This window comes from Somniosus microcephalus, chromosome 1 (genome assembly GCF_052327205.1).
Source record: "Somniosus microcephalus isolate GS21.2 chromosome 1, FLI_Smic_1.0, whole genome shotgun sequence".
Taxonomy (NCBI): domain Eukaryota; kingdom Metazoa; phylum Chordata; class Chondrichthyes; order Squaliformes; family Somniosidae; genus Somniosus; species Somniosus microcephalus.
The window spans coordinates 89,681,685-89,698,089 of record NC_140987.1 but is presented as its reverse complement, the minus strand read 5'-3'; the positions used below and the strand labels follow the sequence as shown (position 1 = coordinate 89,698,089).

The 16,405-nt window shown below is 42.1% G+C and overlaps 1 protein-coding gene across 7 annotated transcripts in view; it reads left to right on the top strand.

The window, feature by feature from the left end:
• elavl2 (ELAV like RNA binding protein 2) overlaps nucleotides 1–16,405 on the top strand; it is a 122,289-nt gene that overhangs the window by 53,204 nt on the left and 52,680 nt on the right. For 5 of the 7 annotated variants that reach the window (XM_085984060.1, XM_085984049.1, XM_085984046.1 and 2 more), the window contains 2 exons: nucleotides 9,245–9,348; nucleotides 14,768–14,830. In XM_085984060.1, the coding sequence (XP_085840186.1) occupies nucleotides 9,245–9,348; nucleotides 14,768–14,830 (167 nt within the window). The remainder of the gene's footprint in view (nucleotides 1–9,244; nucleotides 9,349–14,767; nucleotides 14,831–16,405) is intronic. The other 2 variants (XM_085984056.1, XM_085984052.1) reach the window with 1 other exon arrangement.

Here is a 16,405-nt window from a genome sequence, read left to right as displayed (position 1 = left end):
TCCTCCCAATATCTTGTAGTTAGACCACTATATAAACATAATATTGGCCTGTGTTGCATTCTCCAATGTGATCATGCCATTCCATTAACTTAAGTAAATTGTAATATTTTTTTCTTGCTATTTTGTTAAGGTGTACAATGCTATAAATCTGTGGAAGGAGAGAGGACATGAGTTGTGCAGATTTGAGGTCCTAGGAAGTGTTTGAGATGGTGTACTATGGACCACTTGTGTGTCTGACATTAATCAGTGTTTGAACATTTTGGTCAGTACTGTACAAATGGATGTTTAAAGTTAGAAAAAGTAGCAAAACTGGAATTTGTCTGACCTGAGCCACTGAGTACTGAAGTTAACTAAAACCAAAATTAATCATTTCCGGTTATTTATCAGTTAGGCTCAATGTTGACCACTTTGGCTGCAGGCATGGCTTTGCCTTCTGCGGACCTAGTCATGTATTGCATCATTTCCCTACCAACTGGCTTTTGTACCTGAAGTCATTGCATAATGAAGTGTTGTCTGTTTAGGTTTGGACCCATGCTTATCCTTTTGGGGTATTGTGCTTTAATAGTTGTCTACTTTGGAGCATATGGGACAGCACAGTTAACAAGTAGGAAGTGATTAGAAATAAGTTCTATTGATATAGCACCTTATGTCTTCCTGGGCTATCTTTTGTAGCACTTCACAATCATTTGAATGACTTTTGAAGCGCGGTCGCTAAGGAAATTCATCAGCCAAATTACATAGCAAGGCCCCACAAACAACAAATGAGATTATTTGCCATATTGGATGAAGGGAGAACTGTTCTACAGCAGGAGAACTGTTTGAATAGTACCATGGGATCTTTTATGTCTACTTTAAACTAAGGCACCATCTCCTGTTCAACATCTCATCTGGAAGATGGTACTCCGAAACAATGCATTATTCCCTCAGCTCTGCTCAAATCCTGCAGTGGGGCTTGAATTTGTAGCTGTCACATGGCTACCAATTCAGCCAAGCTGGTGCAGGTCCAAGAAGCAAAAATCAAGGTGAATGTTGGTCTGCTGAAGTCTAATTCAGTTTAACATGGCATTTAGCTCTCTCTTCAAAAGTAGGTGTCAAAGCAATTGATGAAAATCATGTTTAGAAATGAGTGGCTCGGCTCAGTCTTGTAATTTAGAGCTTCAACTGAAAGGTTAAGAGCTGCGATCTACAGATCTTGCATTTTCTTTGGATAGAACACCTGGTGTTGATTCTCTGAATCTGCAAGTTGTCCTAAAATCCCTCATTGGACTGCTACAAATAGCCTCGTGAGGAAAATGGAAGAGGGATCTTGTTTTCTCCAATACCTATGTTCAAGGACAATAACCTGTTCCTCAGTACGTGTGGAGAGCCAGCTATGTTTTGGCATTTTGGGCTTTATCTCTTGTTTCCAATCTTCTCTCTCAACCCTTGGAGTGCCATAAGCTCAGTGAGAGCTTGACTTGACTTTTGTATTAGCTGTGTCCAGACTAGAATAATTTTACATGATTTGAGGTTGCTCAGTTTTATATAGCTTGTAGCAGATTTTCCCTCCTAACTGGAAAAAGGATCCTTGCCCTTAGTTAGGTCACTGATATAAATGCCTTTTGCTTGTAGCATGTAATGAAATGTGTTTGTCTTGCCTGTATTCGTTTTGCACTCATGTATATTACCCTCCCCCACACGGTGTATAGTTTCACTTCCTCTTTCCTGACTAACCTGGAATGTTCCAGCTCTTGGCTCTTGGCTCCGCCCCTGACTTCTCTTACATAAAGATCCCAGGATCTGTATGACTCATTCCTGCGAGCCAGTCAGTGTGTTGAGATGTTAGCTCTGATCTTAGTGATTAAAAGCCAACTTGTTAAAGTCTATAACTTCTAGTTTTGTGGTTATTGAAGGCACATCATAGCACACTTTGCAATTGGGACTTCTTACCAAGCATGTTGTTTACTAGACTGCTTCAATGGCCTACACTTGTTTCCAAGCTAATCTGGACTATGCCTGCCCTTGAAATGGGTGAATGCACAATCTGAAGTATTGCACCCCAGATTTGCATGACTCCAGAATCTCCGACTTTTTAAAAAAAAAAAAAAAAGTTATTTTCTCCTAAATATCAAGTAGTAATGCTGGTAAAACCCAATAGTCCAAATTGAGTCAATGTTGCTTTTCTCAAAAGTTGGGCCGGATTTCGGGTTGGGTGATGTTTCACTCTAGGATAAGGAAATTAAAAAGGTCTTGCCAGGAAAGTCACTTGACTTCAAACTCGGCTGTTTTCAGCAGCTATAATACTGGTGCAATATCTCAGAATCCTAGTTCTTTGCTTCATAATGAATAGGTTTGCTTCATATCATATGCACAAGTGTAAAAATTAGCTAATTTGTTTCTGGTAATCAAAGTGTTTGAGCAGGTGCTGGCCTGAAAGTAGACGTTTCTGTAGTCTGGGAAAATAGTAACAAGACTCGATTACCTAAACAATTCTTGAGATCTGCCTTGTTTGTACTAGACCAAAAAACTATTTAGTCATCCGTGGTGTTGACATCCAGGAGCCTGGTTATAAGTGCCTTGATGGTTAGGGAGAAGTTGTCTTTTTGGAAAACCCAAAGATACTGGCCTTTAAGCTGTCTATTTTTCAGACAGAAATGGCTCTAAGCTATTTCCTTATTTAGAAATCAGGATCATCTTAACCAAACTAAAGCAAAATACTGTGCTGAAAAACCAAAAATATTGGAAATACTTAAATATAAGCTTACTAAAGGTGTTTTAAGTTTCATGGTCCAACTTGAGATTTGAATCTTCTAAACAATCAACCATTTAAACTAATATTCTTGCAACCAGATGGGGACATTTGTTGGTACTTGATTCTACATTTAGCATTAATTGGCTTTGGTTTTAATCCTTCCTCCATGCGGTAGGAAGTTCATAAGGTCATGTTTGTTGGCCAAAAGTGCATTTAATTTTGTCTTTGTTACGCCATATTTGCTATCTGGAGTTTTCTGTTGAAAGGAAATAACACCTTTTCCATTATAAAGGTCATCGACCTGAAATGTTAACAACTGTTTCTCTCCATAGATGCTGCCTGACCAGAGTACTTCCAACATTTTCTGTTTTTATTTCAGATTTCCAGCATCTGCAGTATTTTGCTTTTGTACCTTTTACATTATGCCTTGTATACTATTTGCCCTTGGCTTTGTGTATTTGAATTTAAGTTTTTCAGTGGGAATGAAAGCCAAGGTAAACCTGTCATCTAAACAGAAATTGGTATAATGTGCTCCTGATTTGGTGCTTGGCTGGCTGAGTCACAAGCCAAAGTTAAAATTATTCGACTGATGCTGTAGTGCCTCCAGGTACCAGTATCTCGATGGTTTTGCTCGAAACCAGAAACCGTTTATATGCTTTCATCGAACATTGTTTAATCTGAGTTTAGAATGTGTTTTGGCATTACTTATCCTGGCTTACAGATGGATGCAGAAAGTAGTGCTCCTAATATAATTTTGGTATGCTAATTCTATTACATTACATAGAAATAACAACATGGAAATAGATTCAGCCCAACCAATTTCTATTGTTTATCCTTCACAGAAGTGGTAGTCCAAATCCACTGTGCCTGCTCTGCTTCCATATCTCTTCCCCTTTCCTTCAACCACCTATCAACACAATTTTTGAATGTTAAACGTAGTCTCTGCTTCAATCACTAACTCAACTTTAAAAAAAAAAAATTCTCCCATCTAAATCTACGTTTCCATCTTCTAGACTTCTCCAAGTCTGTTTCTATCTACTGTCCCATCCCTTCATAATTCTAAACCTCTCTCAAATCACCCCATAATCTCTCCCATTTTAACAAACAGCCCAATTTTTAAACTTTTTTTGTATTTGATATTTCTTCATGCCAGGCAACATCCTAGTGAATCTGTGTTGCACCCTCTATTGTGTCAACATCCTTCCTATAGTGTGTAACTTTTGATTGCCACTTTAGTTTGCCATGGGACTCCCTAGTCAAGAAATTGACTCCCATTCCCAAGCTCATACTGACTACTTTTTCTGCTGGTTTAGTATTGGTACCATATTGCCCTACCGCTCCAGTAGTGTGAGGACAATGGCATGTTGCAGTGGTCTGGAATTGGAAAGTGGTTTTTTTTCCGTGATTTACTGGTGTGCAGCTATGAATGCCGTTGTTAGTAGATATCAACCATGGGATGAAGTCCTACTGATCTTTGTTTTGTTGCCACATTTGTCTTCAAGATCTTTGCTTGAACTACTCGGCAATGTTCTCATTCCTCCTTCCCCTCTTTTTTAATGTTAGAAAAGCTAGGCCTCTTATCAAATATCTTGTACATCTCTCCTTCAGAGCGCAACAAAAGTACAGGAAACTTTCTGGTATCCGGCATGGACAGGACTGATGTGGTGCTGGTTCAGCAACAATTCCAGATAACCGAACGCTATAGTGAAAGATACGGACCTTAGAGCTCCGTATGAAGCAACAAACCACAGCTTCAGAATGTCCACAAGTTGCAAGCGTCTCTGTAGCTTAGCAACAGCTGCAGCCAAACCCTTGCCTTCCTCAATTTGTTGCTGTGCAAGTAATAAGTTACAAAAGTTAGCTGAAACCGACTCCTGAATTTTGCCGGTTAACCGACATTTCCGGTTATTTAGGGGCTGGTTAATCGAAAGTTTCCTGTATTGCTGATAGTGTTTTTTTTGGCCAAATCAATTATAGCTCGTGTTATACAAAGCCCTGGTTAGACCACATCTGTAGTACTGTACAGTTTTTGACATTGCACCTTAGAAGGGATATATTGCCCTTGAGTGAAGCACAGATTCACTAGAATGTTACCAGGGCTCCCAATGAAGAGAGATTACATAAACTAGGCTTGTATTCCCAGATGGGCCACCGGCTACAGATGTGACAACGGCACACCCAGCCCAGTCAACCCTGCAAAGTCCTCCTCCCCAACATTTCGGGACTTGTGCCAAAATTGGGAGAGCTGTCCCACAGACTAGTCAAGCAACAGCCTGACCTGGTCATACTCACAGAATCATACCTTTCAGCTAATTTCCTAAACTCCTCCATCACCATCCATGGGTATGTCCTGTCCCACTGGCAGGACTGACCCACCAGGGGTGGTGGCACAGTGGTATACAGTTGGGAAGGAGTGGCCCTGGGAGTTCTCAACATTGACTCCGGACCCCATGAAATATCATGGCTTCAGGTCAAGCATAGGCAAAGAAACTTCCTGCTGATTACCACCTACTGCCCTTCCTCAGCTGATGAATCAGTACTCCTCCATGTTGAACACCACTTGGAAGAAGCAGAGTAGCAAAGGCACAGAATGTACTCTGGGTGGAGGACTACAATGTTCATCACCAGGAGTGGCTCGGTAGCACCACTGCTGATCGAGCTGGCCAAGTCCTGAAGGACATAGCTGCCAGCCTGGGCCTGCGACAGGCGGTGAGAGAACCAACACGAGGGGGAAAAACCTACTTGACCTCGTCCTCCCCAATCTACCTGTCGCAGATGCATCTGTCCATGGTAGCAGTGACCACTGCACAGTCATTGTGGAGACAAAGTCTTCATACTGAGGACACCCTCCATGTTGTGTGGCACTACCACTGTGCTAAATGGGATAGATTCAGAACTGATCTAGCAGCTTAAAACTGGGCATCCATGAGGCACTGAGCAGGACATAACTGCAGTTTTGTATTCCACCACAATCTGTAACCTCATGGCCTGGCATATCCCTCACTCTCTACCATTACCATCAAGCCAGGGGACCAACCCTGGTTCAATAAGGAGTGTAGAAGAGCATGCCAGGAGCAGCATCAGGCATACCTAAAAATGCAGTGCCAACCTGGTGAAGCAGCAACACAGGACTGCATGCATGCTAAAAAGCAGAAGCAGCATGCTATAGACAACTAAACAATCCCACAATCAACAGATCAGATCAAAGCTCTGCAGTCCTGCCACATCCAATTGTGAATGGTGGCAGACCATTAAACAACTAACGGAAGGAGGAGGATCCATGAATATCCCCATCTTCAATGCTGGTGGAGCCTAGCACATGAGTGCAAAAGACAAAGCTGAAGTGTTTGCAACCATCTTCAGCCAGAAGTGCCAAGTGGATGATCCATCTCGGCCTCCTCCTGAGGTCCCCACCACCACAGAAGCCAGTCTCCAGCCAATTCGATTCACTGCACGTGATATCAAGAAACAGCTGAGTGTACTGGATACAGCAAAGGCTGTGTGCCCCGACACCATCCTGGCTGTCGTGCTGAAGACTTGTGCTCCGGAACTAGCCACGCCTCTAACCAAGCTGTTCCAGTACGGCTATAATACTGGCATCTATCCAACAATGTGGAAAACTGCAGAGTTATGTCCTGTCCACAAAAAGCAGGACAAATCCAATCCGGCCAATTACCACCCCATCAGTCTACTCTCAATCATCAGCAAAGTAATGGAAGGTGTTGTTGACAGTGCTATCAAGCGGCACTTACTCACCAATAACCTGCTTGCTGATGCCCAGTTTGGGTGCCGCCAGGACCACTCCGCTCCAGATCTCATTGCAGCTTTGGTCCAAACGTGGACAAAGAAGCTGAATTCCAGAGGTGAGGTGAGAATGACTGCCCTTGACATCAAGGCAGCATTTGACCAAGTGTGGCATCAAGGAGCCAGAGTAAAACTGAAGTCCGTGGGGGCGGGGGGGGGAAATCTCCATTGGCTGGAATCCTACCTAGCACAAAGGACGATGGTTGTGGTGGTTGGAGGTCAATCATCACAGCCCCAGGACATCGCTGCAGGAGTTCCTCAGGTCAGTGTCCTAGGCTCAACCATCTTCAGCTGCTTCCTCAATGACCTTCCCTCCATCATAAGGTCAGAAGTGGGGATGTTCGCTGATGACTGCACAGTGTTCAGTGCCATTTGCAACTTCTCAGATAATGAAGCAGTCCATGCCTGCATGCAGCAAGACCTGGATGACATTCAGGCTTGGGCTGATAAGTGACCGATAACATTCACGTGCCAGCTAATGACCATCTCCAACAAGCAAGCATCTAATCACAACCCCTTGACATTCAATGCCATTATCATCGCCGCATACACCGCCATCAATATCCTGGGGGTCACCATTTACCAGAAACTTAACTGGACCAGCCACACACATACTGTGGCAACAAGAGCAGGTCAGAGGCTGGGTATTCTGCGGCAAGTGTATCACCACTTGACTCCCCAAAGCCTTTCCACCACCTACACGGCACAAGTCAAGAGTGTGATGAAATACTCACCACTTGCCTGGATGAGTGCAGTTCCAACAACACAAGAAGCTCAACACCATCCAAGACACAGCAGCCCGCTTGATTGGCACCCCATCCACCGCCTTAAACATTCACTCCCTCCACCATCGGTGTACTGTGTCTGCAGTGTGTACCATCTACAAGATGCACTGCAGCAACTCGCCAAGGCTTCTTTGGCAGCAATGCCCAAACCCGCGACCTCTTCCACCTAGAAGGGCAAGGGCAGCAGGCACATAGGAACACCGCCACCTCCAAGTTCCCCTTCAAGTCGCACACCATCCTGACTTGAAAGTATATCGCCATTCCTTCATTGTCGCTGGGAAAAATCCTGGCACTTCCCCCCGCCCCCCCCCCCCCCCTCCCCCTAACAGCACTGGGGGGGGTATCTTCACCACACTGACTCCACCACCATCTTCTCTAGGGCAACTGGGGATGGGCAAAAATGCTGGCCTTGTCAGCGACACATCACATAAACTAATTAAAAAAAATATATAGATTAAGGGGTGATTTGGTTAAGGGTTTTAGGATCTTCAGGATTTTGAAAGAAATTGAATAGGTAGCTAAAATCTTTATTGCTGGTGGGGGAGTCTAGGACAAGGGTACATAACCTTAAAATCTGAGCTAGGCCATTCAGGAGAGAAGTTGGGAAACACTCATCTATCAATTAATGAGATCGATAGATTTTGCTTAACAAGGGTATAAAATGATATGGAACCAAAACGGGTGGATGAAGTTAAGTTATAGATCAGCCATGATCTCGTTGAATGGCGGAGGAAGCTCGAGGGGCTGAATGGCCTACTCCTGTTCGTATTCACTAATGCTCTTTAAGCAAGGAAAACCTGCATGCTTACCAGGCCGGGCCTATAATGTTACTCTCGGTCCACACCAGCGTGGTTGACTCTTCACTGCCCTTGGGCGTGGCCTCACAAGCCACTCTGTTGCATCATTACCTTTTTCAGAGCAACTGGGGCTGAGCAATAAATGCCAGCCTTGGCAGCAACACCCACATCCCAGGAATGAATTCTGTTTAAGACTTATCAGGAGCATTTAGCCAGTAGAACTGTTGTTGGGTTATATTGCTCTGGTATTTAGCACCTTGAGTGTCAAACTGAGCCCTTTCCAGTATCTTGGTGAAAGCAAGGATTTAGAACCAAACAAACCTGGATCATGTCAGGTGGAGTGTTTCAAAAATGAAGGTGATTTTGATGGATATTTTTTTTGTTTGTTTTAAAGATATATGGCCCTCCATAACTCATTCTAGCACTGAAGTTTTCCTTTTTTTGTATCTTTCAAGAGTAGCTTGGGTTTTTAGTTAACCACTAAATTCGCGTGCCTTGCATTTGTGTAGCTAGCTGTTGACTGTTGCAGGCGGGAGCTAGTTTAGGCTTATTTTAACAGACTGTCCTGGTGCAATCCTGATTGGCTATATATATAACAAACATTCTCAGGATGGTGGGCAGTGCTGGCAAGGCCAACGTTTATTGCCTATCCCTAGTTGCCCTGAGAAGGTGGTGACGGTAACTGGTTTGCTGGGCCCTTTGAGGGTAGTTAAGAGTCAACCACATTGGTCTGAACTCTCAATAGGCCAGACTAGGTAAAGGACAGCAAGTCTCCTTCCATAAAAGGACATTAGTTGAACCAGTTTGGTTTTTACAATCCAGCAGCTTCCTGGTCACTTTTAATGATACCAGCTTTCCATTTCCATATTTTTAAATGAGAATTCAAACTGCCATGGTAGGATTGGATTATTAGTTCAGGCATCTGGATTACTAGTCCATATTGAACAGGTCTAAATGGTTTTGAATGTCCTTCACCTGTAACGCATTAGTGTAAAGTTGCATCAGTTTGAGATGTGGTTGTAAAAATGTCCAGTGCATGGATTTGACAGGCCATTTTCTACGCTGTTAATGGTACAAAAGTGGTCACTCATACACAACTGACTTAAATTCTCTTTAATCTTCTGCAGGTCAGAGCCTTGGTTATGGGTTTGTAAACTATGTGGACCCAAAGGATGCTGAAAAGGCCATCAACACATTAAATGGTCTCAGACTTCAAACCAAAACAATAAAGGTAAACTTGTGAAATTAAGAATTGGGTGCTACTTTGTTTGGTATGTTGTATTTGGTGCACTCTGAATTTGAGAGATTTTCTGATTTTTTTTTTTTGGTAGATCTGAGGTCACTATATTCCCTCTTCAGTGTATCTGCCATGCATTGTTGGCTAAAGCAGGTGACCGCTCAGAACTGTACCATATTCAGTTCTGAAGCTAGCTACTAGGAGTAGAGCAGCTTCAAATGATTTCCTCAGCTGAAGCACCGGAGTTGTTGTTAGTCAGGGCTAAAAGTGGGTGCAAATCTGGCATAATACAGCTCTGCGCAATGAGACTTGGGATTCAAACCTGTTTCCTACAATTAAGTAAAATGTGATTAGGCAGACTCGACTAGAAATGCAATTCACCACCTGTGTATTGAGGGATCTATCTCCGCTCTGCTCAGCACCTAGGGTGATGTATTGCTCAATGCAGTGACAGTGAACAATTATTTGAACACTACGGATGTCCTACTTCTATGTCCACTCCGTGGCTAGGACAAAACAATTTTCCACCTGTCTCTAGTACCAGAGGTTACAGCATCTTTTACTATTTTAAAGGGGCTGCTTCTCTGCTCTTCGGCTGCAATTCATAACGGCGTAGTTCACTTATCATTTGGTGTACAAGGTGAACAGATTAGAGAACTGCCCAGCAAAATCCATTATACAGAACTCCAGGATACAGGATCATGAAGGCTTGCCTGACTGCTTGCCCATGTTTCTTGTCCAGGTGACCAGATATGACCTTGCAGTATCTATTGGTTTGCTAGAAGTTTTTGTGATCAGTGGCACTGCAGGACATCTATTGGCCCATCCAAATTGTTACGAATATATTTTACTGATGCAGTTTTTAGTTTGGACAGACTTTTTTTCAACTTTTCTTTCTAGAAGTGTGCTGCAGAAGTCCTAGTGGCATTGGCCATGCCCAACACCACTCCAGTGGCCTGACAAAGAACACAATCTAAAAGGTGCTTGATTTCCTAGCATTGACTTCATTAAAAAAAAAATTAAAAATTCCAGGTTCCAGTTTGTATAAATGAGTTGCTGTCATCTAGCTGTTTGAGAAATTAAAACTCTGGATGGCCATTTCCATTTTCCCTCTAGCCTTTTATTCTCTGCTTTCCTCCTTTTCCCCCCCCCCCCCCCCCCCCCCACACCCACACATTCTGTTGCATATGATCTTGTTTCGTGATGCGTTGGAAAACCTGATGGAAGAACAATTGTCCCTTGCCCCCCAAAAAATCTACTGTCTAATAGGTACTGTTTCCTGTAACTAGCAAGTCCTCATAGGAAGAATAGTTGACTTTGTTTGCTTTTATGTATTCCTGTGCATAACATTCCTGTGCAAACAAATTGGACAACCCCCGCCGCTCCCAATTATAAAGCATTTTATGGGCAATCCTTTTCTTGCCTCGAGCCTCCCAAATTCTCAACGTTTGATAGTATGACTGTGCTCCTCCTGAAATGTCCGTATTCCTTCTCGGCTACAAAAGTATGCTGTCCTATTATCTGCCCCTCTTTTTACTGAGATCTTATAGAGCACCTTCTACAGCCTAAGGATTTAAAAACCCAAACCTGGTCACTACCTTCATTTATCTTCAAACTTTGTTCTGCTCCAAGATCCCACTTGTTTCTTTTTTTAAATGTATTGGCTGTGTGTGCTAACTTTAACATTGGCTTGAATGCCAAGGATGTTTGCCAGTGGTGAGGCATCCATCATCTTTTATCCAGTTGACTTGAACATGGAGTAGATTTTGTGAAACCAAGCACGCGTGGAAGGTTATCATAGCTTGGCTTTATTTCTGTTACTAGTATCTCCTATTCCCCTGCCTACCAGTCAATCTCCAAACACAGTTCCAACTCTATGCAGAAGCACATAATGAACAAGATACACCAGTTGAGTGAGGCTTCAGTGCCCCAGTTACCCCACAGTTTCTGTCACCTTGCAAAAATATATTAACATTCATTCTGGTTCATGGGTCACTGACTAGCACTCAAATGGCATTGTTCTGGCACCCGCTAATGCTTTAGTTCTGGTATAGGTGCAAATCAAGGCTCACTGCTACATTGTAATAGCAGGGCTACCGACTGGGATGATGCCACTAGGCAGTTTGCCAAGTAAATATGTGAAATGTGGACCTTTGCCAGCCCCTTGAATTCATTCTCAAACTTTCAGCCATCATTGAAAACTGGTTGTAGTAAATGGGTAACTTTTTTGTTTGAAATAGCTACAGCCCCATTCCCAGTAATGTTGGGCCCAGCCAGGTCGTACCACAGGATATTGAGCCCAGTACTCATGCAGGCATAGTTGGCATCAAGGCAACAGTGTCAGCTGATGGCTCATTGTCTTTCCTTCCCAGGATAAATTGAATGCCTTCTGAGGAAGCTGGGAGAGGTATCAATTTGCAGTGAGTTTTAGGGTTAGTAAGACTTTTAAAAATTGTTTTAGTATTTAGACTGTGCACACGTGCAATGCTAGTTTTAGTCTATGCTAAGTGCTTGGGTTACACACACTTTGAATTTGAAAGACCTAATGGCAATGTGTCTTTGCAGTACTATACCCATTGCTGTTGTACTACTCCAAAAATACAAGTACCTTTTAAATGGGACTTTGAATGTGAATCTGAGCTGAGGGTAATTATTAGCCCTTGGAGTTAATATCAAATATGAAGTCTTTCATCTAATGCATAGCCATTGCATCACACCTGGTTTGTAGCCTCAAATAATAGCTGTAACTAGTGCTTTTAAGTTTACAAATCAAATATCCAATTAAGTAAATGTAAATTAATTTAAAAGTACAGATGAGTAAAAGAGGTAACAGAAAACCAAGCCCTATTCAAAGCTACCATTCACAACACAGCATGTACCATTATGGAGCAATGAAAATGTTAAAACTTATGCTACTGCCATTTTCTTCAAGTGAGTAGACAACCAGTTAGCAGTAACATTAAAATGGATAACATTTCAGAAGAATAATTTGACTTTTTTAAAAATATTAGCAATTATTCCTACCACCTCCCCTCTCCCCAGCATAGCCCTGCTCTTCTGGTTTAAGCTTGGGTTTATCATCTGCCCTGGAATTTCCAGCAACTGTTGACAAATTGAGATGTGTAATGGAGCAGGATAATAGCTACTAAAAAAATCCAGTAGTTTTCAAAATATTCCTACGGCAAATACAGTAGAAAACTGAAGATAACTGAAGCTTGGCTGACTTTGGGGATGGGGAGACAAGTTAACTTTTTTCTTTATTAAACTGTATAAAATCACACTTTTTTTTATTTATAAAAAAAAAAAAGCCTACTTGGCTGTGGCTTATGTGGTTCCTCCCAGTAAGGAAAGTGTTTGAGACTACAGCTATACTTCAGTCCTACCTTCCTACAGCAGGACTGGGGCCATTGTAAACACCTACAAACCATTGTCCGGGGCTACCTGTGAACTGTGGGGAGATGATTTGCTTCATTGGGATTAGACTACTTGGAATAACTTTTTTTTAATCTCAAAAAACAGTAATACTAGTGATTCTCTGCTTTTAAAATTAGCTTCAACAGTCCTTGTGCATTTCTCCTGGATAATGTCATTCTTTGTTTTACTCAATACATTGCAGTGGGAAGGTTTACTCTGGTTTTGTGACCCAGGCTCCAAGGTTGGCATGTTTGTCCAGACAACTAAAACATAGGCTGGGATAAATGAGTCTTGTCAATAATATTGCAAAATGCTTTTGAAGTGTCTGTACAGATGTACTTCCAGAGGGCATGTGCATTACTTCCTTATTCTGACTTCTACTAGAACTGTTTGTACTACTCGGTGGCAAAATTTATCTTTGAACTGTACAAATTGCAAATATGGAACAAAATTGTAGTAAAGCCTGAAGTAACCAAGTGCAACTAAGAGGGAGGAAAGAAAAACCCAGAAATTAATTGCATAATAGCCACGCTGTGGCTCAAAGGATGTGCAAGGTAGCAACATTTAGCTAATTGGTATTGCTTCACATCCTTCAGTAACTCCTGAGCTTGCTTGGCTAAGCTCAATATACTGTTTCCTACCTAAATTCTCTTAAAATCCTGTTACGTGGTCTTCTGTTTCTATAGGACAGTAGATATGTGGAAGCATTTAATTCTGGGCCAAAGATCTGGATCAGGACCTATTGAAGGTTAGAGATGAGTCACATGGGCAATAAGAAGGGAAGAGGAGAAACCATGATATGGTAGTTATGCATGGATTACAGAAGCATTAGTATTGATGGGCCAAATAGCTTTTTCATTCCAAGCATTCTTGTGTTCTTTCCCAGAACTTCAAACTTACTGGTGCCTCTTTTCCTCCTAAAATCATTCCTTTTGGTTTTTAAAACCCTGGCCTAATTTTATTTACTTCTGTTCAATTTGGGTGTGCTGCGTGGTTGGCCTCAGTCCATCATATAACAAGAATGCTGATTTGCAGGTCTGATCTCTTGCTGCTGACTCGGGAAATACTCCTACAGCAAATGCAGCAGAAAAAATGTAAATAAATTTCTAGTATGAAACCTGGTTCAAATGCTGAACTATATTCCTGCAAATTTTATTATTTTGCTTGCTCCCCTGTATTTTCCATTGAAGTAGTTTCATTTGAGACTAAACCATCACTATTGAATAAGCAAATATTTTAGTAAATAGGCATTTTCTCAACAATTTGGATTTATATAGCACCTTTATAATGTGGGGTAAGCATCCCAAGATGAGGCATATGGAAAAAGACACCAAACCAAAAAAAAGGATAGAGAAGAGGTGACCAAAAACTTGGCCAGAGATGGAATTTAAGGGGGAAGAGGGAGATGAAGTTTTGGTAGGAAATTCCAGAGTGTGCGTCCTCGGCAGCTGAAGACATGGCTGCCAATTGGGTGAAAGGAGAGGGAAATACATACGGTCAAGAGTTATAATTTGGGCTAGTGGAGGTTGGAGATGGGGAAAGGTGAGGCCATGGAGGGATTGAAATACAAGAATAAGAGTTTTAAATTTGAGCTCTTGTACTGGGAACAAATGTAGGTCAGGTGAGAACAGTGGGAATAGGTGAGTGAGACTTGGATTTAGCATAGGATACAGACAGCATAGTTTTGCATTAGCTGATCTTTACTGAAGGAGACTGGGAGATCCTTGGAATCAAGATGACCAAGGCCTAAATGAAGGTTTCTGAGGTATGGGGTTAGGCATGTAATGTTACGGAGGTGGAAGTAGGCAGTTTTTGTGATGGAGAGGATATTGGATCAGAAGCTCTGCTCAGGATGCTGAGGCTGCGACCAGACTGGTTCAGCCAGTGCCAGTGGCTGGCTGGGTGGGGAGGTGTGGGAGGGAGGAGTGGAGTTGGTGCTGAGGGTACAGTGTTTCAGCCAGGGGCTGAAAATGATGGCTTTGAACTTTTTACTGTTTAGATGGAGGAAATTGCAGCTCATCCAAGACCAGATGTCAGACGAGCAGTTTGGCACAAATTAAAGGTCAGATATTGCATTTACCTGATCCTTGCACAACCTAAAGAAAGTAACCAGATTATGGCTCCTGCTTTATCCAAGTTTTTTTCCATTTTTAGATGCAGCCTTTTACATAATCTGATTTCCTCTAGGCTTTCTTCACACTTGGAGGTGCAAAATACCATGTGTTGAGCTTTAATATTTTTTTCAAAGCTTCATGGAAAGCTGAGTACAGGAAGCTTGCCTATCAAATCATTGGGCCAGAGTATGGCTTTTTAGTGAGATCAAATTCAACTACATCTCAAACCTGTCTGCAGCAGTACTTCGAGCTACCAAGGTTTTGCTTGTATTAGATCTAAATTCCAGCCTTTTAATTCAGAACTTCCCTTTTTACTTAAGTAATAGTTCTTCCAGGATTTCTCTTGGTTTTTTAAATGAACTTTTTTTGTAGTTCCTTGTCTGTTTGATAATCATTAGAATCAACTGCCACAACTACTCTGAACACATGGCAAAAACAATGGCAATATTTCATGTGCTTGTCACACCATAATCCCTTTCCCACTATGAATTGCTGCAACAACCAGAATGTGATGATTCAAAACTCCAACTCCCTACATCTGTGCAGGGAAATGACCTGAGCAATTACTACTCAATCCAGTTCATAAGTGTGCTACCAGCCATTTGTTCATCTAATTTTATTCAGAAGTGGGGCATACATTTCAGTTCACAAACTTTGCTTTCTGTTGTCATAATTTTTGGTTATACACTTTCAACCTTTACCATTTGCAAACTGTAATGTGAACATTTCAGTTCAGTTTGTCGGCTCTCCTGTTGCAGGCTGTGGCCTCAAAAATATCATCAATTACTTTTTTGAGTTTCTTAATTCTGATGGTGACTGGCCAATGCCGAGGGCAGTTTACTAGTCTGTCTTGTATGACGCACACTTTTGGCCATGTTGCATTCCATCACAATTTTTGAACAATGCTTTTGTCAGCACTTAGTAATGGGGGAAGAACCCTAGTGGACATTTGCCTGTTGTGCTGTTAGTGCAGCCAGTTGGCCAGAGGGGTACACCATGATCTAAGTTGCAGGCTGTTGACCACTAGGTGGTGCTGTGGTGCAAGTCACCAGCCCACCTGCCATTTTGTTACCCTACATGCCTGCGGCCCCCTTGCCTCATGATCCTTAACCTGTACTTGCCTATACCCAGCCGCCTTGAAGGTTCCCTGTGAGTGTCCAATCTTGCTGCCCAGACCAGTGTTGAAACTTTAATAAGCTGAGTCTTTTACAAACACATTGTGATACAGTATTAATCTGCGGCTGAGTCATTTACCTCCAGTAATTTGAGACTTTTTGTGTACAACTTCCATGTTGCTCTGGGAGGTGCATTAGTTTACCACTTGTAGTTTGCTTAGATTTAGTAGTAGGCCTTAAAATATTCTTTACAATGTTGAAGTTTATTGCTTTTCCCACTAGTCTAAATATGTCTGAACCCTGGTATGTCATTTGAATATTTAACATTCACTCACTGGTATTGGCAAGACAGATGACACAGGTTCAGTTTGAGTCATGTTCCATCCCAGCAACTTATGCCTCATGATT